Source organism: Zingiber officinale, chromosome 3B (genome assembly GCF_018446385.1).
Source record: "Zingiber officinale cultivar Zhangliang chromosome 3B, Zo_v1.1, whole genome shotgun sequence".
NCBI classification, from domain to species: Eukaryota; Viridiplantae; Streptophyta; class Magnoliopsida; order Zingiberales; family Zingiberaceae; genus Zingiber; species Zingiber officinale.
This window is the reverse complement of record NC_055991.1, coordinates 1,192,940-1,216,797: the sequence shown is the minus strand read 5'-3', so window position 1 is coordinate 1,216,797 and position 23,858 is coordinate 1,192,940. Positions and strand designations below refer to the sequence as shown.

General features: G+C 46.1%; 1 protein-coding gene across 1 annotated transcript; it reads left to right on the top strand.

Moving 5' to 3' along the window:
• The first annotated feature begins 19,308 nt into the window (after positions 1-19,308).
• On the top strand, positions 19,309-22,789 carry LOC122055408 (probable inactive receptor kinase At5g67200). Its single transcript, XM_042616838.1, has 2 exons — positions 19,309-20,932; positions 21,954-22,789. The coding sequence occupies exons 1-2, from the start codon at positions 19,468-19,470 to the stop codon at positions 22,502-22,504; spliced, it is 2,016 nt and encodes a 671-aa protein (XP_042472772.1). The 5' UTR covers positions 19,309-19,467; the 3' UTR covers positions 22,505-22,789.
• Positions 22,790-23,858: the final 1,069 nt, after the last annotated feature.

The window sequence follows — 23,858 nt, the reverse complement described above, 5'->3', positions numbered from 1 at the left end:
ACCACCGCTGAGCCGATCCCAGAGGGTGGTAAGGAAAACTCTACACTTTACTCCATCTGTATTGATGGAGCGTGGTCAGATATCGAACTTACCCGGATGATCATCTGGGTCCGTTGTTCCATTGTATTCGCCGATCGTCGGAGGCACGTAGTGCTTGGGCAGAGGGTCTCGTAGGATAACCTCCGAAAATTGACGATTGATCCGCTCGGGGGAGGAGTCCGCTCGGGGAGCTTTCCCCTTTCTGTCATCCCGCCTTGGCATTTCATCTGAAGAGGAGCCTCTATCTCTTCGAGCTGGTGCAGCTTCAGGAGTGCGAAACAAGGCTCGGTGAAATGCGACGGTGGCTTGAGGTGCTTCCGCTCGGCCATGAGACGCAGATGTTGCTTGCTGCTCCGCCCGCTCGGCGGATGCTTTTTGTTTTTGCTCTATGAGTTTGGCGGCCCTTATCTCGACCAGGGCGTCGAGTTCTTCTGTTGAAAGCGTCACCGTGTGTTGTCGTCCAGCCTCGTCCATTGTCTTCGATCGGATGCAGGAGCGTTCCCACAGACGGCGCCAATTTGATCCTGTCCGAACCAGAAGTCAACAGACGCTGGGCACGTGGCGCTCCAAGGCTCGCTGATGTAGATCTCCAACTAGTGTCGAGATGCTCCGGCTATCCTGCACAGAAGTCGAGCCGGGAAGGGGATTCCCAGCGACGACCCTCCGACGCTCAAGTCAGGTAAATCACGATGAACAAGGTGGCTCCAGAAGTCTCAGAGTACGTACCAGAATCCCCTGTCGATGAAACCTGAGGTGCTTTATATAGAGCTGTGAAAGGTTTGGGCACGCGTACCAAGGTGCATAAGTATCCTCTGTCCTATCCTAGGTATGCGGCTGTCAGAAAGCTTACCTGTCCTTTCCTAGGTACGCGGCTGTCAGAAAGTTTACCTGACCCATATCGCTTCAGTCAAAGCATGCCCTCGATGGGACAGCAGAATCCCCTGTCACAAGATTTGGAGCATGACACACACGTGAAACCTACAGGTAGTCAAAGAAAGAAATCCTCTGGCCTTTTCCTTTGCTCCAAACTTGTAGTCCGAGCGGACAGATACCTAAACATCCGACCGGACATCCGCAGTGGTTTACTTGTGCTTTGTGGAGACTAACAAACAGGGGTGCTTTATGACTGCGGTCGGTCAAAAGGTCAGCTCGGTCTCGGTCCATGACCTTTTTAACTGAGCGTCGGAACCCCGATTTGACAGGGTGCCTCCCAACTACAAGTGCGAGCCGGCCGGGCCCCTCCGGGTACTCGATTCCATCGGCCGGCCGGCAGTCCAATCGGACCGGCCGTCTACGGCCATCCGTCCGGTCGGACCACACTCTCCTCTGGGTGGGCGGCTGTTCCGGTGACTTCCCCTTGGCGTTGACTTTGCAAGAAAGGGGAGGCCCACTCTTACTACCGGATCACAAGGGCTAAGAAGTTCATCGTGGGTCTAGACTATAAGATGATTAACTCTAAGATGGTGATAAGCTAAGTTCAGGAACTTCAGGTGATCTTGCACGAGATCCACTCAGAAGGGATGGTTCTGAGTGAAACCTTCCAAGTGGCTACTATCATTGAGAAGTTTCCCCTAAGTTAGAAGGATTTTAAGAACTACTTGAAGCACAAGTGGAAGGAGATAAATATGGAAGAACTCATTGTTAGACTTCGCATCGAAGAGAACAACAAGAGTTCAGAGATGAAGTTGTTCTCTCATATTACTGTGAAAGCCAACGTAATTGAGCACGGTCAAAACTCGAAACGGAAGAACCCTAAAGGAGCGTTTGGTTTAGCGCGTTTTCATTTTTATTTTCTGAAAAACACGCGTTTTCTAGAAAATAGAAAATGACTTTTTGTCATTTTCTATTTTTTTAGAAAACGTTCTCTATATTTTTAGAAAACAAGCATGAAAAACGCAAACCAAACACCATTTTTCAAAAAACGTGCATTTTTCAGAAAATGAAAACGAAAAACGCTCTAACCAAACGCTACCTAAGTCTTCTAAGATGGGGCCCAAAGGAGGCATTAATACAAAGAAGTTCTCTGGGAAGTGCTTCAACTGTGACCGAGTCGGTCACAAATCTTTGGAGTGCAGAAAGTCGAAGAAGAAGTAGGAGGTCAACCTAAACGAGAGACCAGAAATGAACGACCTCTGCGCTGTGATCTCTGAATTGAACCTAGTTGGTTCAAACCCACGACAGTGGTGGAACAATGTTGGAGTCACTAGACATGTCTGCTGCAATAAAGAGCCGCTCCACAATTTTAAAGAAGTAATGGAGACAAGCTGTTCATGGAGAATTCAGCAAACTCAGACATCATGGGCCAAGGAAAAGTGGTGCCGAAAATGACCTCGGGCAAGGACCTTAATCTGAACAATGTGTTGTATGTTCCAGAGATTCAGAAGAATTTATTTTTTGGATCACTGTTAAGTAAGCATGATTTTCATATTATTTTTGAGTCATATAGAGTTGTATTATCCAAGAATGGAATGCTTATAGAAAAGAGCTATGTATATGGTTATTCAAGCTCAATGTAATAGTCATTAAGCCTAAGATAAATAAAAATAAAATCTCTTCCATTTATATGTTTGAGTCTTCATGTTTGTGGCATGGTAGATTATGGCATGTCAACTACGATACGTTGTATAGATTAATAAATATGCAAAGTATGCATACATTCCACTTTAACCAGAAACACAAATGTGAAATTTGTGTTGAAGTTAAAATGCCTAATCCACACTGATGTGTGCAACCTAAAAGGTACGCCAACATGTGGTGGTAATAAATTGATCCGGCGGTTAGAACAGGGGACCCTCATTTTGAGGGGTCAACGCCACGTGGAAGTCAAAGGGCCAGGTGGTCGACCGAAGAAGGAGGAGCCGACCTCCCGGCCGGCCTCCCGACCAGCCGACCGGTAAATAACCAATGGGAAAAGGCGCCCCGACCGGCGTCGGGGTTCCGGCGCTCGATTGAACAGTAACGAAGGGCCGAGCGGAAGTCATGCTCGACCGTAGACATAAAAGTAACATACTGCTAGCAGTCCCCACATAGCACCTTACCGAGGATTTCCCCAGCATACTGATGCATATGGAGGGCCGGACGTGATGTGAGTGTCGGCCGGACGGGAGATGAGGGCCGGCCGGCCGGACGGGAGATGAGTGCCAGCCGGCCGGAAGCCTTGGCATGTAGTAGAGAGAGAAGGACAATGAACATCTTATGACAGCTGTCAATTCCTATGACTAGGCCATACTCCAAATCTGGCGGCAAGGTGTTCTGCTATCCCATCAAAGACGTGCTTGGACTGTAGCAGTATGGCGTCAGGTAAGCTCTCTGACAGACACATACCGAGGTATGGACTACGAACACGTATGCGCCTCGGTGGACGTGCAGGAGCTCTTTTACCGCTCTATATAAAGAGCCTCATACTTCGCCGGAGGTACGCGTAAAATACCTTTGGAGCCACTTTTTTCATTGATTGCTTGCCTGACTTGAGCGTCGGAGGGTCGCCGCCGAGAACCCCTTCCCGACCCGACTTCTGTGCAGGTTCGCCGGAGTTTCGTACGACTAGCCGGAGATCTACGTCAGCAACTCGGAGAGCGCCACGTGCCCAGCGTCCGTTGATTCAGCATTCGGACAGGATCAATTTGGCGCCGTCTGTGGGAACGCTCCTGCATCCGAACGGAAACAATGGACGAGGCTGGACGACAACACATGGTGACGCTTTCCACGGAGGAACTCGACGCTCTAATCGAGTTGAGGGCCGCCAAGCTTGTGGAGCAAAAACAGAAAGAAACAGCCGTGTGGCCAGAGCAGCAAGCCACGTCAGCATCAGGTGGCCGAGCGGAAGCACCTCAGGCCACAGTTCCATTCCATCGGGCCCTATTCTGGACGCCTCCTGAAGCTGCAGCAGTGAATCGCGATCGGGGATCTTCGTCAGATGAAATACCAATACGGGACAACAGAAAAGGCGATGGATCGACCACATACGAGGAAGCTGGGTGGACGAGCTGCCGAGCGGATGAAGATGGATTGGGACTTGGATCCACCATGAAGCGTAAATTATCTCCAGCCTTTCCGGGACAGGGTGAAAGGTGTGCCAATGTAATGTATGCTGTGTATTTTCCGTTTGGCTGTATATTCGAAATGCAGGAAGCAAAATGTTAAAAAAACACAATTGGCATTATCGGCCGAGCGGCCTATCTCCATAATATATAAGATTCGAGCCACCGATTCAAAGACGAAGACCCCGTGCCGATCGGCCGGGCGTATGGTTACACAAGTCAAGCTCGATGGCGAAGATCCCGTGCCGTTCGACCGGGCGTAAAAATTATCCGAGCCAAGTCATCGAAGACGAAGACCCCTCGCCGCTCGGTAGGGCGTATGTCATCCCCGTGCCGATCGGCCGGGCGTATGGTTACACAAGTCAAGCTCGATGGCGAAGATCCCGTGCTGTTCGACCGGGCGTAAAAATTATCCGAGCCAAGTCATCGAAGACGAAGACCCCTCACCGCTCGGTAGGGCGTATGTCATCAGTGTTAAAATTAGCCTTGAAGGCCGTCGAGCTCAGACGTTAAATATCGAGAGACGAGCCGGCGTCTATAAACTCCCGAGCGGAAGGCCGTCGAGCTCCGACGTTAAATATCGAGAGACGAGTCGGCGTCTATAAACTCCCGAGCGGAAGACCGTCGAGCTCCGACATTAAATATCGAGAGACGAGCCGGCGTCTATAAACTCCCGAGTGGAAGACCGTCGAGCTCCGACGTTAAATATCGAGAGACGAGCCGGTGTCTATAAACTCCCGAGCGGAAGGCCGTCGAGCTCCGACGTTAAATATCGAGAGACGAGCCGGCGTCTATAAATGTCCGAGCGGAAGACCGTCGAGCTCCGACGTTAAATATCGAGAGACGAGCCGGTGTCTATAAACTCCCGAGCGGAAGGCCGTCGAGTTCCGACGTTAAATATCGAGAGACGAGCCGGCGTCTATAAACGTCCGAGCGGAAGACCGTCGAGCTCCGACGTTAAATATCGAGAGACGAGCCGGCGTCTATAAACGTCCGAGCGGAAGACCGTGGAGCTCCGACGTTAAATATCGAGAGACGAGCCGGTGTCTATAAACGTCCGAGCGGAAGACCGTCGAGCTCCGACGTTAAATATCAAGAGACGAGCCTGCGTCTATAAACTCCCGAGTGGAAGACCGTCGAGCTCCGACGTTAAATATCGAGAGACGAGCCGGCATCTATAAACTCCCGAGCGGAAGACCGTCGAGCTCCGACGTTAAATATCGAGAGACGAGCCGGCGTCTATAAACTCTCGAGCGGAAGGCCGTCGAGCTCCGACGTTAAATATCGAGAGACGAGCCGGCGTCTATAAACTCCCGAGCGGAAGACCGTTGAGCTTCGACGTTAAATATCGAGAGACGAGCCGGCGTCTATAAACGTCCGAGCGGAAGACCGTCGAGCTCCGACGTTAAATATCGAGAGACGAGTCGGCGTCTATAAACGCCGAGCGGAAGACCGCCAAGCTCCGACGTTAAATATCGAGACGAGCCGGCGTCTATAAACCGTCCGAGCGGAAGACCGCCGAGCTCCGACGTTAAATATCGAGACGAGCCGGCGTCTAAACGTCCGAGCGGAAGACCGCCGAGCTCCGACGTTAAATATCGAGAGACGAGCCGCTATAAACTCCGAGCGGAAGACCGCCGAGCTCCGACGTTAAATATCGAGAGACGAGCCGGCGTTTATAAACGCCCGAGCGGAAGACCGCCGAGCTCCGTCGTTAAATATCGAGACGGGCCGGCGTCTATAAAACTCCGAGCGGAAGACCGCCGAGCTCCGACGCGTTAAAATCGAGAGACGAGCCGGCGATTATAAACCCTCCGGCGGAAGACCGCCGAGCTCCGGCGTTAAATATCGAGAGACGAGCCGGCGTCTATAAACGACCGAACGGAAGACCGTCGAGCTCCGACGTTAAATATCGAGAGACGAGCCGCATCTATAAACCGCCGAGCGGAAGACCGCCGAGCTCCGACGCAAATATCGAGAGACGAGCCGCTATAACGTCCGAGCGGAAGACCGTCAAGCTTCGACGTTAAATATCGAGACGAGCCGGCGTCTAAACCCTCCGAGCGGAAGACCGCCGAGCTCCGACGCTAAATATCGAGAGACGAGTCGGCGTCTAAACCGTCCGAGCGGAAGACCGCCGAGCTCCGACGTTAAATATCGAGAGACGAGTTGCCTATAAACCCTCCGAGCGGAAGACCGCCGAGCTCCGACGTTAAATATCGAGAGACGAGCGGCGTATAAACGTCCGAGCGGAAGACCGTCGAGCTCCGACGTTAAATATCGAGAGACGAGCCGGCGTCTATAAACCTCCGAGCGGAAGACCGTCGAGCTCCGACGTTAAATATCGAGAGACGAGCCGGCGTCTATAAAACCTCCGAGCGGATAGCCATCCACGTGATACATTCCGGCGGTAAGAGCCGACCGACGACAGAGCCTGTTCTTTGAGGCCAACATACGGCCGAGCGGCTCGCTTAGCAAAAATATATGGAAAACCCCTTTAAGGTAAGGTGCAAAGCAAAAGATGGTTAATAAGAATTAAAGATGTGAGCACGTGAACGAGTGACGTTCGCGCGCCGAGCGGCTACGCAGTCGCATGGCGAAAGACGTTTTTTGAAGACAATCGGATTGAGTCCATGTTAGAGTATGAAGCTGAGCGGAGGAGTTTTAAAGAATACTTTAAACATGACGAAAGAAAATTTTCTTGCCAAAACAAAAGTTGCAGGAACAGAAAGATGATCTATGTATGCCAAACGCTGGGCAAACAAAAGAAGTTACAGCAAAAATAAGTTTTGCCGAACGGTGAGGATACAAAAAAGTTGATAAACACTCCTCACGCGTCAAAATCAAAAAGAGCATTAGGAATGGCGCCCATCACGGTAGCCAGATCCTCTGGGGGGATGGTCAGCTCGGCGGGAAGGTGGCCTTTAGTCTTCAAGTAATCCACCGCCGCCTTAATCGCCTCTTCGAAAGTGAGGGAATCTTGTCGATGAATTTCTCTCCGAAGTCTTCCGAGCGGACAAATGCCTTCCTCACTTCGTCAGAGCGAGCCGACTCCCCCTCCTGATACTCTTTGAGCGCGGCTCGGGAAGCATCGTTGGCGGCATGGAGATCCTTCAAGTCTCCTTCAAATTTAAGCAGATCGGCCGAGCGGCTCTCCTTCTCGGTGGCCAGAAGGGCATCCAGATCCTTGATGCGTTGCTCCAGCCCTCTGATCTCCACCTTCATTAGGTCCATGTCGTCAATGGCCTTGCGCTTCCGAGAGGTCGCCGTCTTGATCTCTTTATCCCGTTGTTTGACCACAGCTTCAAGCCGAGCGACCTCGCTCGCCAGATCGGAAGCGCGTTTCCGTTCGGCTTCCAAAAGCTTTTTGCTCTTCTCTAGAGCAGCCGTGGATTGCCCTTGGTTCGCCTCCGAAAGTTTGAGTTTTTTCATTTCATCCTCCAACTCATCCAGCCGATTGCTGACTGCAATTTGCTCTACCCAACTCTGCGAACAAAGGCAGTTAAGTTAAAAGATAAAATAAAAATTATCAGTAAAGCAGAAAGGCATACCCCGGTCACCTGCTGCAGGTTACTGTCCCCTAGCTGACTGGGGGACATTGTTGGGATCCTTCGTACGGAGGCTAGAGAGGGGGGTGTGAATAGCCGACCCCAAATCGTCGCGTTTCTACAAAGTAGGATTAGCGCAGCGGAAAATAACACGTAGAAACGAAGGAAAAGAAGACAAACCTCAATCAAACCGATGTAACGAGGTTCGGAGATAAACTCCTACTCCTCGGCGTGTCCGTAAGGTGGACGAAGCCTATCAATCCGTCGGTGGATGAGTCCCCGGAGAACCGGCTAATAAATGCTCCTTGTGGGTGGAGAAACCTCGCCACAATACTTGTAACAACAAGAAAGGAGTACAAGGAAAACAAGAAGCAAATACAAACAGCAATATGAATGCAACACTCGCTTGCCTTCTCTGTCGATCGGAGGCGATGAAGCAGCAACTTCACAACCCAAACGCAGCAGCTGATCGATGACTGGAAGCTCACGCGAAGCTTGCGAAGAAGAGCTCAACAAAGCTCAAGCACCAGAACAGCAGCTCTGTAGCAGAAGAGAAGAGAAAGAAGCAGTACGTAAGATGCCCTCGCTCCTTTATACCGCGAAGAAGAAATGAAGAAACTAGCCGCTGCGTTGTAACGGTTAGAACCTGATCGGCGTGGACCGATCAGGCCGATCGCTACATTATGCTGTGCTAAATGCTGTGCGGAAAGCTGGGCTAACTAAAATTTTACTCTACGACCGATCCAATTACTTTGAAAGGTCTAAAGACCTTCTTTGCTGATGTACATATGCTACGGAGGGGAAGCTGAACCTCCCAACTGAGCTACAGGCCTGCTGATCGCTCCGCAGATCGATCGAAGCTATGGGGCATTCGGTTCCCAACTGGATCGGTCGGCAGACCGATCCATGTGTGACTGGATCGGTTGCCCAACCAATCCAGGCTTCCGAAACCCTTGGAACGCGACTGTTGGTACTTCATTCCTAGCATCTGGTCACTCCCTTGACCTGCTAGAATTCCCCGCCAAGTGTCCGGTCAATCCCTTTGACCTACTTGGACTTTCCTCAACACCAGATGTCCGATCATCCCTGATCCATCTGGATTTTCCCTTGCCTGGCTTCACTCACCCGGACTTTCACCTGGCTTCACTCACCAGGATTTCCACACTGCCCAACATCCCAGTTAGGACTTTCTCACTGCCTGGCTTCACTCACCAGGACTTTCCAACTGCCTAACATCCCAGTTAGGACTTTCCCACTGCCTGGCTTCACTTACCAGGACTTTTCACACTGCCTAACATCCCAGTTAGGACTTTCCCACTGCCTAGCTTCACTCACCAGGACTTTCCACCTGCCTAACATCCCAGTTAGGACTTTCCCTCGTGTCAAGCTCCCTGCTTGGACTTCTCCGTGCCAAGTCTCCATACTTGGACTTTTCCAGTGCCAAGTCTCCATACTTGGACTTTTCCCATGCCAAGTCTCCACATTTGGACTTTTCGCGTGCCAAGCTCCCTGCTTGGACTTTTCCAGTGCCAAGTTCCCTGCTTGGACTTTTTCCGTTGCCAAGTCTCCATACTTGGACTCTTTCCCGAATCAGGTCAACCAGGTCAACCTAGACCTACGGTTGCACCAATAATCTCCCAAACATCTATTCTTGTCCCATATCAAGAATACAACTCTTCCACGAGTGTCAAACATCAAAATACAACTCAACTAGGTCAACCTTGACCTAAGGTTGCACCAACAGACATGAGCGCGACGCGTACACGCGCGTCTTCCCAAACTTTGGCGAGCGGACCGGTGAGGGTGATCTGTTGTTCGGGAACCGATGGCCGATCGGCGAACAGTAGGTATTCCTCCGAGGGAAATCTTAGGACAGTTTTAATCACCCTCGGGCCGCTCGAGTCATCTTGAGATGTAGCAGCATGGCCAGAGGACTCGCCGATCGGGACCGGACGGTCGCCCAGTCGTTTAAGATGACATAGAGTCCTAGAGGGGGAAGGTTACGCCTCAGATATGGTCGGCGGCAACTCAAGCTGAGTCGGAGTGTGCTCCGAGGAGACCGCCTCAAAAACCACATGAGCATCATCGCTCCGCTCGGAAAGCTGCTCTCCTGGTAGAGGCTGTTGAGCGGCTTGTTCTAGCCTACGGCGTTTACGAGTCACCAGAGGGATTTCATCAGCCGATCGGCCCTCCTCCTCGGCCGGATCAGTGGGAACCATCTGAGTCCCCCCATCCCCTTCAGCTGTCGAGCCGGCCAGAACCAAACCCCATTCGGCTACCTCTTTGTCCTTCACCGCCTCAATATTGGCGGCTTTCAGCTTGAGCTTTTCGGTTGCCTTAGCACGTCACATAACTTCAGCTGCAGAAACAAAGAATAAATCAGTTAGAACAAAAGAAAAAGGGGGATAAGAATCGCTTACTCATGCTACAAGGCAGATCGGCTTGGATGGGAGACAAGCCAAATATGTACATTACTCCAGGAAGGAGTAACTTGTCGATATCGTAACGTTGGCCGACCAGCTGGTTGGCCGCATGAAGATACGCCGGATGGCTCTTGAATTTGCCAAGACCCGGTTGATTCGGCACCGCCGTCTGCCACTTCGTTCGGAAGGCCGGCCGTTCGGGGAGACGCATAAAAAGAAATGCTCCTTCCAATGCTTATTGGAGCTCGGCATGTTGGTAAATAGGACGAAACCCGACCTAGATTGAAATATGAAGGTCCCCCACTCGAATTGTTTGGGGTAGAAGAAATAGTGGAAGACTTGGGGGTCCAAGGGGATATCATTCAATTTGAAAAGGACTATCACCCCGCTCAGCAACCTAATCGAGTTCGGGACTAATTGGCCGAGCGGGAGGCAAAAGTGGTTGCATATTTTGATGATGAACGGATGTGGAGGAAAGCGCAGCCCGGCCAGAAATTGATCGCCGGGCGGCGGGTCATTAGGCCGATCGGAAGGACTAGCCACAACTATCTCATGGTCAGCCGGAATTTCATACGTTCGAATGAGACGCAGTGCGTCTTCTTCATCGAATCGGCTCTCCATAGTCGTATACCAGAGACTAGGAGCGCCGACTGTAGGCGTAGAAGTACTCGCCATGGTCGAAACAGAAGAGATATTGACAAAAAAACTAAAAGAAAATGCCGATAGAATGAAAAAGAAAGCAATACAGGAGGAGGGAAGTTGAAAAGGAAGGCTTACGGGTACGAGAAAGATCGAGGAAAGGAAGAAGATGGCGAGCGTACCAAACAGGCGGGGAGTAAGGATCGCCGGAGCAGAAAAAACAGCGGGGGGTCGAAGGTCGATGAAGAAGAAGGCGGCGGAGAGAGGGGGCCGCGAGATTTATAACGTTTGCCCCGTACGGCCTTAGCCGTCCGATTCAGGTCGTGAAGAACGAGGTCATCATCCAGCCGTTCATTTCAAACGGCGGCTGTCCCATCGGAGGTGACGCCACCGCCATACCCTGACAAAAGAAAGATTGCCACGTGTCAGCAAGATACGGGTTACATTTAATGAGCGCCCTGTATCGCACGCAACGCACGTGGTTGGCAGTAGAGAAGAAGATTCGGCATAAATTCCCAGGCAATACAAGGCACGGGCAAGATACCGCCAAACGGATGAACATCCCTGAGCCTTGCCGAGCGGACTAATGTATCGGTCGTTACTCAGTCAGATCGGCAGTCCAGTCAGTCAGACTTCTCCTCCTTCGACTAGACTTGAGGGGGAGACAAATGATCCGGCGGTTAGAACAGGGGACCCCCATTTTGAGGGGTTAATGCCACGTGGAAGTCAAAGGGCCAGGTGGCCGACCGGAGAAGGAGGGGCCAACCTCCCGGCCGGCCGACCGGTAAATAACCAATGGGAAAAGGCGCCCCGACTGGCGTCGGGGTTCCGGCGCTCGATTGAACAGTAACGAAGGGCCGAGTGGAAGTCATGCTCGACCGTAGACATAAAAGTAACATACTGCTAGCAGTCCCCACATAGCACCTTACCGAGGATCTCCCCAGCATACCGATGCATATGGAGGGCCGGACGTGATGTGAGTGTCGGCCGGACGGGAGATGAGGTTCGGTCGGCCGGACGGGAGATGAGTGCCGGCCGACCGAAAGCCCTGGCATGTAGTAGAGAGAGAAGGACAATGAACATTTTATGACAACTGTCAAGTCCTATGACTAGGCCATGCTCCAAATCTGGCGGCAAGGTGTTCTGCTGTCCCATCGAAGACGTGCTTGGACTGTAGCAGTATGGCGTCAGGTAAGCTTTCTGACAGACACATACCGAGGTATGAGCTACGGACACGTATGCGCCTCGGTGGGCGTGCAGGAGCTCTTTCACCGCTCTATATAAAGAGCCTCATATTTCGCCGAAGATACGTGTAAAATACCTTTGGAGCCACTTTTTTCATTGATTGCTTGCTTGACTTGAGCGTCGGAGGGTCGCCGCCGGGAAGCCCTTCCCGACCCGACTTCTGTGCAGGTTCGCAGGAGTTTCGTACGACTAGCCGGAGATCTACGTCAGCGACTCGGAGAGCTCCACGTGCCCAGCGTCCGTTGATTCAGCATTCGGATAGGATCATAAATATTGTAGGATCGTAAGGAATTTAGATATCTCCATAATTACATGATATTGTCCACTTTGGGCCTAAGCCCTCATGATTTTACTCTTGGGCTCTACTCAAAAGGCCTGATGCCAATGGAGATATCTTTCTCTTATAAACCCATGATCTTTCCCATGTGTTTTCAATATAGGACTATGTTTGTAACCTTACAACCCCAACAATCTCCCCTTTAAATAAAGGACCACAGGCTTCCCACGTCCGATCCTCGACGCATCAGGTCTTCCTGCCCCTCGGTCCACCAAACCTACTAGGACTTACTTGCCTAGCCGCAACTAGGACTTCCTGCCTGATGTCTAGTTCTCTTGATCCAAACATAGAGCCCCCACTTTCTTTATTCGAGGTCAATATTATACACACATGGCTCAATCAGACCATAGTTCTTGTGCACAATCAGCGGTTAAACCTTCTGGCAATCTGGACTCTGATACCAATTATATGATCGTAAGAAATTTAGATATCTCTATAATTGCATGATATTGTCCACTTTGAGTCTAAGCCTTCATGGTTTTGCTCTTGGGCTCTACCCAAAAGGTCTCATGCCAATGGAGATATCTTTCTCTTATAAACCCATGATCTTTCCCATGTGTTTTCAATGTGGGACTACATTTACAACCTTGCAACCCCAACAAATACTGCATCACTTTTGTAGATGATAACATAAAATACGATTATGTGTATCTTCTCAAAAATAAGGATGAAAAAAATAGAGAAATTCACCCTTTATAAAAATGAGGTTGAAAATCATCTTAATAAAAAGATTAAGGTAGTTCGAAGTGATTGAGAAGGTGAATATGTATTATTGTTCACTGAGTTGTGTGTTGAACATGAGATCAAACACGAAACAACAACTCCTTATACACCTTAGCAAAATGGAGTTGATAAGTGAAAGAATCAAACTCTAAAGGAGATGATGAATGCTCTTCTATTGAGCTATGAGCTGCCAGAGTTCATGTGAGGGAAAACTGTGTTAACAGCTAATTACCTTTTAAATAAGGTGCCCCGAAATAAAATAGATAAGAGCTCTTATGAGTTGTAGTTTAGAAGACAACCATCTTACAAATGTGTGGGTGTCTTGCTAAAGTTTTGGTACATAATCTGAAAAAGATTAAGATAGGACTAAAGACTGTTGATTGCATATTTATTAGATATGCACATAACAGTAGTGTGTACCGATTTTTTGTGTATGAGTCATAAATATCGGATATACACACGACTCGATAGTAGAATTGAGAAATACCTCGTTCTTCGAGCATGTGTTTCCGTATAAGATCTAAGAAGAAGCTAGCTTCTAAAAATGAGCATATGAAACACAAGGTGAAGATGATGATGAGTAACCAATTGAGGTTGAGCTTAGACGAAGTAAAAGAGCTCGAGTAGAAAAATCCTACGGATCAGATTTTATCACTTTCATGTTGAAAAGTGAGCCCCAAAATTACTCAAAAGCAGCAAGCTCTTCTGATGGATCTCACTGGAGAGAGACAATTACATCTAAGATAGAATTTATCTTGTAAAATCACATTTGGGACTTGTGGATCTTTCTCCGGGAAGTAAACCACTAGGTTGCAAGTGAATCTTCAAGAAGAAAATTAAGTCAAATAACACAATTGATAAGTATAAGGTTAGATTCATAATCAAAGGATACCGACAATGAGAAGACCTTGATTACTTTGATACGTATTCTCCCATGTTGAGAATAACTTCCATTAGAGTATTGTTGGCTATCGCCGCTCTCTGGAATCTTGAAATACAACAAATGGATGTAAAGACAACCTTTCTAACCAAAAATTTAGAAGAGGAAATCTGCATGGAGCAACCTGATGGATTTTCTATGTTAGGACAAGAAAATAAGGTTTGTAGATTGGTAAAGTCATTATATGGCTTGAAACAAACACTTAAGTAGTGACATGAGAAATTTGATAATGTCATAAAGGAATGTGGATTCAAAGTTAATGAGTGTCATAAATGTGTCTACATAAAAGCCACAGAGAATAACTATGTCATCTTGAGTCTATATGTAGATAACATACTTATCATTTGGAGTAATGATAAGATAATCAAATCTACTAAAGACATGTTGAACTCAAGATTTGACATGAAAGACATGGGTCTAGCTGATGTGATTCTAAGAATCAAAATTCTTAAAATAACAGGACTTGTTCTTAGTAAGTCTCATTACGTAGATAAAATTCTTGAGAAATTCACCAAGGGTGATATTGCATTGACATGAACACCGATAACACAAGTCAACATCTATCAAAAAATCAAGGTGAAAGTGTGACACTCCTAGTTTTTTTTACATTTTCTTTCATAACAATTCATATAAATATAACTGCCGCGTCACTTGCACATACTACTATAGTGGGTTCTCAATTCAATGAAGTTACATAAATGGTTCTTAAAACATAAAATAATGTGTAAACTAAACTGGAAGGTTTTCGGGTTGCACTGTCATTGCCTCAAGCTGGCTCATTGGTTAATGCCTCCTGTCTCATTCATCCCATTATTTGTAAAAAAGGTTAAAATCTATGAGTTGAGAGACTCAACATATTCAAAATCGTGTTGTACAATAGTTAGTGCATATAATCTAGTGTACTAAGGGAAACTACATTCTAGGTAAATGAAAACATTCTTACTAACATACCATGAACGTAAGTATAGACATCGACATAAGAATGAGAGCATAAACATAAGCATGTAAATAAACTTGGCATAATAATAGACTTGTTCATGAGCACCCATAAGCATCAGCATAAGCATATTTGCATGACATAAACATACCCATAAGAATAGACTTAATCATAAGCATACTTGCATGACATAAACATACCCATAAGAATAGACTTAATCATAAGCATGCACATAAACATAAATATAAGCACACTTACATGATATAAACATATACATAAGAATAAACTTAATCATGAATATGTACATAGGCATAACCATGTGGGGTAGGCAAGCTCCCGGGCTAAGGACATCGGGCACACTTAGCCACACGGAATTTGGTGAGCTTCCGGGCTATGGACACCGGTCACACTCAACCACATAGATTTTGATGAGCTCCCATGCTGTGGACACTGGTTACACTCAACCACATAGATTTTGGTGAGCTCTCAGGCTATGGCATCGGTCACACTCAACCGTATAGTTTTGGTGAGCTCCAGGGCTATGGATACCGGTTACACTCAATCACATAGATTTTGGTGAGCTCCTAGGCTATAGACACCGGTCACACTCAACCACGTAGATTTGGTGAGCTCCTCGGCTAAGGATACAGGTCACACTCAACTACTAGAGTTGGTGAGCTCCCCGGGCTTAGGTCCCCGGTTCATAACTCAACCCATAATAAAATTCATAACATACACCATCATTATTTATCATAAGATCGATAACACGCATAATCATTCATTATCATAAAATTCATTTCATGCATAATCATTAAAACATGGTTATCCATACTCATACAATGACCATGTTAGATTTTTATTATATACGTCTCATACCTACATGCATGCAATGGTTTCATACAAATTCTCCATCATATTACAATAACATGGACATAAGCATAATCATGCACTTACCCTTAAATTGGTCACTACTTAAACATGGGCATAATCATAAATCTTAATATAAGCATGCAAATTCATAACATAAGTTTAAGCATATACTTGTGCATCAACATAGCATGAGCATTCATAGCAACTTAAACATGACATAATTGTAAATCTAAACATAAACATACAAATTCATATCATGAGCTTAAGCATAGACTTGTGCATCAACATAGCATGAGCATGCATAGCAATTTAGACATGACATAATCGTAAACCTAAACCAAAAATTAAATTAGCATGATAAGTTATCAACGGCATGGCAGACTTCATAGCATTTTAAACCATAAACTGAAATTAAATTAGCATGCTAAGTAATCAAAGTAGTGGCCAATTTCATAACATATTAAACCAAAAAAATTGAAACTAACCTATACTACACAGTTATTGAAACCAAGGTTAATTTCATAGCATCCTAATCCATAAAGATCCAAACCATATGATGATTGTTTTCAAGTTCGTAACATCTATACTAAATTATCATGAAATTCATAACTTGCATAAGCAAAATTTATGAATGCCTCTAAGGCCTAAACTAAAATTTATAAAACTAGCCCACCAAGGCTTTTAACCAGGAAATTATGGTATTTATTTTCCAAAGTCTTCTCATAGTATTTGTTTAATTGTGATACAGAATAAGTACGTTAAAGTATTATCCAAAAGAGCTATGATATATTTAAGAAAAAGTCTCAATGAAATGTTCAAAGATAGACATATAAATTCATGGTCCACCATTTCACTTTTTGTATGTCTCATCATTTTATGTGTCTATCCTTGAACATTTCATTGAGATTCATTCCTTGAGCATATCATTTTTGGACCCAAAATAGTTTAGTATGTTCTTTTAACAATCTAAAATCATTCCACACTTCCTAATGGGGGTTAAGGTAAAACCAACCATGATCATATAAATGACAAAAAAACATCATAGAGGTGTATCTACATAAAACATGCAATCCATGCCATCCTTTTTGATATTTCCCTACAAGAGGAAGTTGTGTTATATATTTCCTATCAAACCATAGAGGTACATCTCCAATAAGCATGCAAACAATCTTCTATTTTAGTTTTAATCGAATTATTAATTCTAATAAATTCATCCATTAATGGATAACCCAAATACTTATTAAATAGATTAATACTTAAATAAACCTTTTAATTAGATTGACTAGTTAATCAATCGATCAAACTTTAGACGACACTTAGTAATTCAATCTATCTTTAATACTTCGTCATTCAATCTTTTAAATCAGAATTACTACTTCAATAAATTTGTTAACTATTACTCAAACTCTAAACAACCTCAAAACCTTATTATTTAACTAAATTTAATTAATAAATACCATGCAGCTTGGAGTTAATCTTGACTAATTAAACCTTACCATCCCTCGTCAACAAGAAACCGTGGATCATAATGGACATGAAGAAATACTTACCTCCTATGTTTCCACACATAAACATCATTATACTAATTGATTAATGCACAAAAAGTATAGAACGTGCATAAAATTGTAGAGCAAGGACACCATCCTTAAATAAATCTCAAACTTATTGTCCATACAACAATTTAGAGCATAAGTAGAGAACCTAAAGCATAAGTATATACTCCCAAAAACAGCCAAGAACATCAATTAACCATGTTATCCAAAATTCACAAACTATGAAAATCAACTAAAGCATTAATAAAGTAGGAAACATGTCTTTTTCTTTAGCTGCTAACTCCCTTTTCTTGTCTTCTCTTGAAGCTTTAGAATCAGTGGAGAACAATAGGGAGGGGGAAGCTCCTTAGAGCCGACGGCAACCCATCAAGGGGTGAGATTTTTGAAGATAAGATTTTAAATAAAAGAGGAAGCCTAGAACTTTGTCTCAATTTTCTAATTCCTATAAATTTTATCTAAAACCTTATATAAGTCTTTTTCTAGATCCACGTGAAATATAATACCGATGATAAATATTTTACATCCAAAATTAGCTACACACAAAGCTTTTGAACTGACAAAGTCTTTTTTAAAACAAAATCCTAGTACCGGTTAGCTACAAATACAATACATATATTAATTGAAGCTTCTTTCTAACAAAAGGTTGCTTTCCCAATAATCTATCCATTATACTCACAGTTAGAAAAAGGATCTAATCCATTGATTTGAAGTTGTAGTGAACCTGTTAAGAAAAGAGATCAATAAATAATTGAATAACAAATAAAGCGAACTAAATTGCTAAAAAATAATAATAATGTACATAAGCATATTTAATACCACTATTAACCAATCAATGTTAATGGCTCTCATTTTTCATTAATGTCAAACTGTTGAGACATGTAGTTGGGACTTACACAACTTGAAACCTACACAAGTGTCCATGAATATATAAGGGATTACTAAAGTGTTTGTGCTGGAGAAAACCTGCAGTAAAGTTTATGACTTGCTTGCCAATGTAGCCGCAAATTTTCTTAACATAATCCATTTAGATAAAACCAAATATGCCAAAGGAAAAAACCAATGAAGGAAGTTAAGATCAGAACAAGCTTGATCAGAACAACCAATGAAGGAAAAAACCAATGAAGGAAAAAACCAATGAAGGAAGTTGGGATCTTATAGAGCAAGTTCATGGGTCAAAAAACAAGACTAACCTCTCTGGTATTTGCTTCATATGAAATGGAAACTTCTATATATTTATGAAGCCTCACTGAATTGCACACACTCAAGAATCTAATACTTTGTGTTAAGAAGATCCAAGCTTGGGTTGCCACTGGCCAGACACAGAGACACTGCAGCAAGCAAGCATAGTAGATTCAACGAAGAAAAGTACCTACAAAGAAGCTTAGGCTGCCAACCAAGGCAATGAAGCTTGGGTAGCCACTGGCCAGTCACAGAGATAACAAGTCCTACATGACCAAGGCGACCACTTGAGAGAAAATCCTGAATAAAATGGACATGCTAATTAATCATTGAGACTATCGATGATTGTCCAATCAAATCTATCTGTCTGAGCCTCTCTTTAAACTTTAACATTGTGTCAACAGATGTGGTCATCATTTCCCAATGCAGTTTTTATCATGGGACCCACTCAAATCTACTTCTGTGATTTTACTGTCTTTGATCATTAAAAAATTTGTTAATATATATTTTAAAAAATAATTTATCTTATCGAATGAGTCCATTTACTTGTAAGTTGCATTGGTTTGGGGGGTTAGGAGCATAGTTCACTGGTTCCTGTCTTGGAAGACGCAGGCGATCCTTAGTATATTTCCTCCTGCCGCTAGGCTCCATCGCGTGCCAGCTTGGACACACCAGATCTGATCTGCTGATATTTGCTAACTCTCTCTTTTGATTTGCTGTTCCTCGATACCATCGCCATTATTATCTCCCCTGTCACTGCTGGCTGAACGCTGTCTTGGCTTCTCTTCTTGCTCCTCCGTCCACGCATCATCACGTGATAACATGTCCCCGCTCGCTTGCGGCTTGCCTTCTTTTGTCCTCTTGTTCTTCATCAGCATCGCCATTGATTGAGAGATTCCACGATCCTTTCTCTCGGAGAAGAACAAGAGCAGTGAAGTAGGTAGATTGAAGAAGGAAGAGCAGATAAAAAAACGAGCTTGGATGCTTTTCATCCATGATAATGCAGCGGCAACGCTTACATTGCTTGCTGTCGCTGTTACTGGTAGTCGTTGATGGCGGCTTGTCTTCGGATGTAGTAGTAGTCTCTGCCTCGCCGTCGAGCGACGCGGCGGCGCTGCTCGCTTTCAAGGCCGCCGCTGATTCCCGCGGCCGCCTTTCATTCTCCCGCAACTCCACCCACTGCATCTGGCCCGGTGTTTCCTGCTCGGCCAACGGACGCGTCATCCGACTCCTCCTCGACTCCGCAGGCCTCGCCGGTACCTTCCCCAAGGGCACTCTTGGCCGCCTCGACCAACTCCGCCTCCTCAGCCTCCGCCTCAATGCCCTTGCTGGCCCCCTTCCCGCCGATCTCTCCCGACTTACCCTCCTTGACTCGCTCTTGCTTGATGGCAACATCTTCGCCGGCCCTTTCCCCTCTGCTGTCCTCTCCCTTAAAGGCCTTCGCTACCTCGGCCTCTCACACAACCGCCTCTCCGGCGAGATCCCGCCCGCGCTCGCCGATTTCGACGGCCTCGTCTCGCTCCGCCTCCAGGCCAACAGGTTCGACGGCCCGCTTCCGCCCTTTGGCCAGAGCTCCCTCAAGGATTTCAACGTCTCGGAAAACAACCTCTCCGGTGCTGTCCCGGTGACAGCAGTGCTGGCCTCGTTCGACCCCTCCGCCTTCGTCGGTAACCCTGGCCTCTGCGGTGCTATTGTCCGCATGGAATGCATCTCCACCCCCTTCTTCCCCAGCGGAGGCAATGGCGGCTCTCCGCCTGCTCCCGCGCCCATCGTCGCCGAGGCGGCGCGACAGGCCGCCGCCTCGCCTCTCCCCTTCTCCACTCCGCTGGCGCCGGCGGCGTCCCACGCGAAGACCGCCGCTGCAATCGGGTTCTTGGCCGGCTCCATCGCCCTCATCGGAATCTTGGCCGTCTCCTTAGCCATCAAGAAGAGGCGAAGGCGGATGCGGCTTCATCAGGAAGCAGAGTTGCTGACGTCCGCCAAGGACCCCACCAACAGCGCCGCCAGCGCCACGGAGATCAACGTGGAGAGCTACAGCGAGGAGATCGAGAACATGAGCAGGGAGCTGGAGGCGGCGGCGGCCATGGCGACGGCGGTCTCGGAGGAGAGGGTGAGGAAGATGGGGAAAGCCGGGAGCTTGGTGTTCTGCGCCGGCGAGGCGCCGGCGTGCACGTTGGAGCAGCTGATGCGGGCGTCGGCGGAGATGCTGGGTAGGGGGAGCCTTGGGTCCACCTACAAGGCGGCGCTCAGCGGCGGCAAGCTGGCTGTGACCGTGAAGAGGCTGGACAAGAGGAAGTTGGCGGCGGCTTCCAAGGACCTGTTCGAGCGGCACATGGACAATGTGGGGAGGCTGCGCCACCCCAACTTGGTGCCTCTCCGGGCATACTTCCGGGCCGAGGAAGAGAGGATGCTGGTGTATGATTACCTGCCAAATGGAAGCCTTCACTCCCTCATTCATGGTATCATCCAATCACTCTCAATTTGCTATTTCAGATTACAATCTTCAAAAATGGAAGATGATGAAGTAACTATTATGATCTTTGTTAGATGTTTAAGTTTCATTTCCTTCCATACAACAATAGAGGAATTGAACTAAAACAAATTACTTCTTCCTCTATAATTTTCCTCTTTCTTCTCCTCTCCTATGAATTCCATGTTAGAAAATTCTTATTTCTTGTAAACTTACAAATTGGCTAACACAAACAAGGAAGTTATCATAAGTTTTATGAACAACCAGATGCCACTGAAGCATGAACTTACAAGTTTACTTTATGAACAAATTTCTTAATTATGTTATCAATCATGAATATAATCTCAGCAAAATTGAGAGGAGATTAACCCTTCTAATTCAAATAAAAAATTGTTTGCTAAGTCTAAATTGCCCGATCTTTATAGGTAGAGTGTCCCATCCTTAGTTGGGGTTACAAAAACTGTCGGTGTCTAAAGTTCGTTTAATCAGTCAATTATTCATAAAGGTAAGAGTAACATTTCTAGCAATAATGAAACATTAGCAATTGAAGTGAGAAATCGAAATAGATAAATGCAAACAATGATCGACAAGGATGAGTTTGGGAACATGAGCAACTTAAACCAATATGCACATGATGTGATCTTTCTCTATTCTGCTTTCCACTTGCTAACTTATGAAGCTTCTTTGTTAGATTGAGTCACAACATTTGACAACCTACCTACTGAGTCCTCAAAGTTTACTGAGGAAATATGTAGAATATATATATAGATTTGATGGATACCACCTCGAATTCTTATTTGTTGGATTATTGAGACAATGCGCGATATGTTGTTAGGTTTCGTTACTTGGATTGTGCATCCACCTCGACTACCTCCACTCGTATGTATATACACTCAGTTTTGCCGGTATTCAAGCTAGACTATTGTTGCATTTCTATGTAGCTTATGTGATTATCTATTTGGAGTCTTATCGTCTTCTCGAATGGCTGAAAGTTTTGACCATGATCACAGGTTCAAGATCCACAAAGGCCAAGCCTTTGCACTGGACTTCATGCTTAAAGATAGCAGACGATGTGGTGCAGGGCCTCGCGTACATCCATCAAGCTTCTCATTTGGTTCACGGCAACATCAAGTCCACCAATGTTCTTCTTGGATCCGATTTTGAGGCCCGCCTGACCGACAATTGTCTCTCATTTCTCTTAGAACCATCGGACAATCAGAATGCCTCAGGATATAGGGCACCCGAAACTCGAGTATCCGATCAGCAGCTGACCCCAAGTTCAGATATCTATGCTTTTGGTGTGCTACTGTTGGAACTCCTCACAGGGAAGCCCCCAGTGCATCATCCAGTACTCATACCATCAGACCTCCTAGTTTGGGTTCATTCAGTAAGAGAAGATGGAGCGAGCAATGAACACCTCGAGATGATAATCGACATTGCCGCTGCCTGCCTGCACTCTTCGCCGAAATGCAGGCCAACTGCTTGGCAGGTGCTGAAGATGATCCAGGAAGTGAAGGAGCTTGAGCCGGGAGACAACAATGATTCAACGCGCTTATCGTAGCTCCGTCTTAGCTGTTATCTTCCTCCTACTTCTACCTCAATGTAGCATTGGCCCTCTATAGAAGAGGATGTTTTAGCTTGTCTATAAGTCAATGGCTCAGCAATATGCTTACTAGTCCAAAAGAAAAGTGCCTCAAATTGAGCCATGCTTGGTGTTTACTAGGGACTTGTTTTTTTTTTATTGTTTTATTATTATTTTTCCTGATTAAAAAAGTGCTTAGTTAGGTTATTGTAATTTGTATTGTTAAGCTATAATTTGGCCTATGATTATTGTCGTTTGGTGTGATGCTGCATCTCAACAAGAAACAGAGAGAAGACCAAGATTAAGACCTGAACCGAAGTACTAAACAAGTTGATATGATGTATCTGAACCGAAGTACTAAACAAGTTGATATGATGTATCTGAACCGAAGTACTAAACAAGTTGATATGATATATGATTGTGGGGTCGGTAAGATGATGTGATCGGAATTCAAGATCACAGGATGGTCAAAAGTCAAGTTGAAGTGGTGGTTAGAAGTCAAACTTACGTGGCGGTCAGAAGTCACACTTACATAAAGGTCTTAAGTTAGGGGGGGGGGTGGTTTCTAAAGACTGGCCTAGCAGCCGGCCTACTTGTAGTTCAAGGGGTCCAATTGTAAAATAGGCTGAGTCAGACACGAATGACGTCTTAAGGCTGGACCTGTGTCGAGTAAGGACTCAGATACAGGTCGGGATTGTGCCAACCAGGCATACAGGTCGGGACTGTGCCAACCAAGGATACAGGTCGGGACTTCTAGCCTTGTGACGGTAGATGCATGGACAAGCATACAGGTCGAGACTGTGCCAACCAAGGATACAGATCGGGACTTCTAGCCTTACGAAACAAGATGCGTGGGCAAACGTGATAAACGTACAGGTCAGGATACATATACAGGTCGGGAAACAGGCTGGGACTCAGGACAAGCAGAAGCAGACTGACAGATACAAGTCGGAATCCAGGATAAACGGAAACAGACTGAGGCATATAGGTCGAGATACAGATACAGGTTGGGAAATAGGTCGGGATTCAGGACAACCAGAGGCAGACTGAGACATATAGGTCAGGATCTAGGTCGGGATTCAGGTCTAGACGCGTGAAGCAACAAACATAGGATAACTACGAGTATATGTCCACAGGTCGGGAACAGCAAGTATGAAGAGCTGATACAAGAGCAATGGAATAAGGGGGTCGGGCGTTACACGACAAGTATGCCAAGGAATCGTAACCACATGTCAGGGAATAATCATTGCCTGTCTGAGAATATGCCAATGGTCGGGTGCTCACAGCACTTTGATTCTTTCCTAGACCTATAGGAAGAGGTCACGTGTTATCC

Coding starts and splice junctions, on each gene's coding strand:
- LOC122055408 (XM_042616838.1), top strand. CDS start 19,468: ATGATAATGCAGCGGCAACGCTTACATTGCTTGCTGTCGCTGTTACTG. Junction 20,933..21,953: donor CCTTCACTCCCTCATTCATG/GTATCATCCAAT, acceptor CCATGATCACAG/GTTCAAGATCCACAAAGGCC.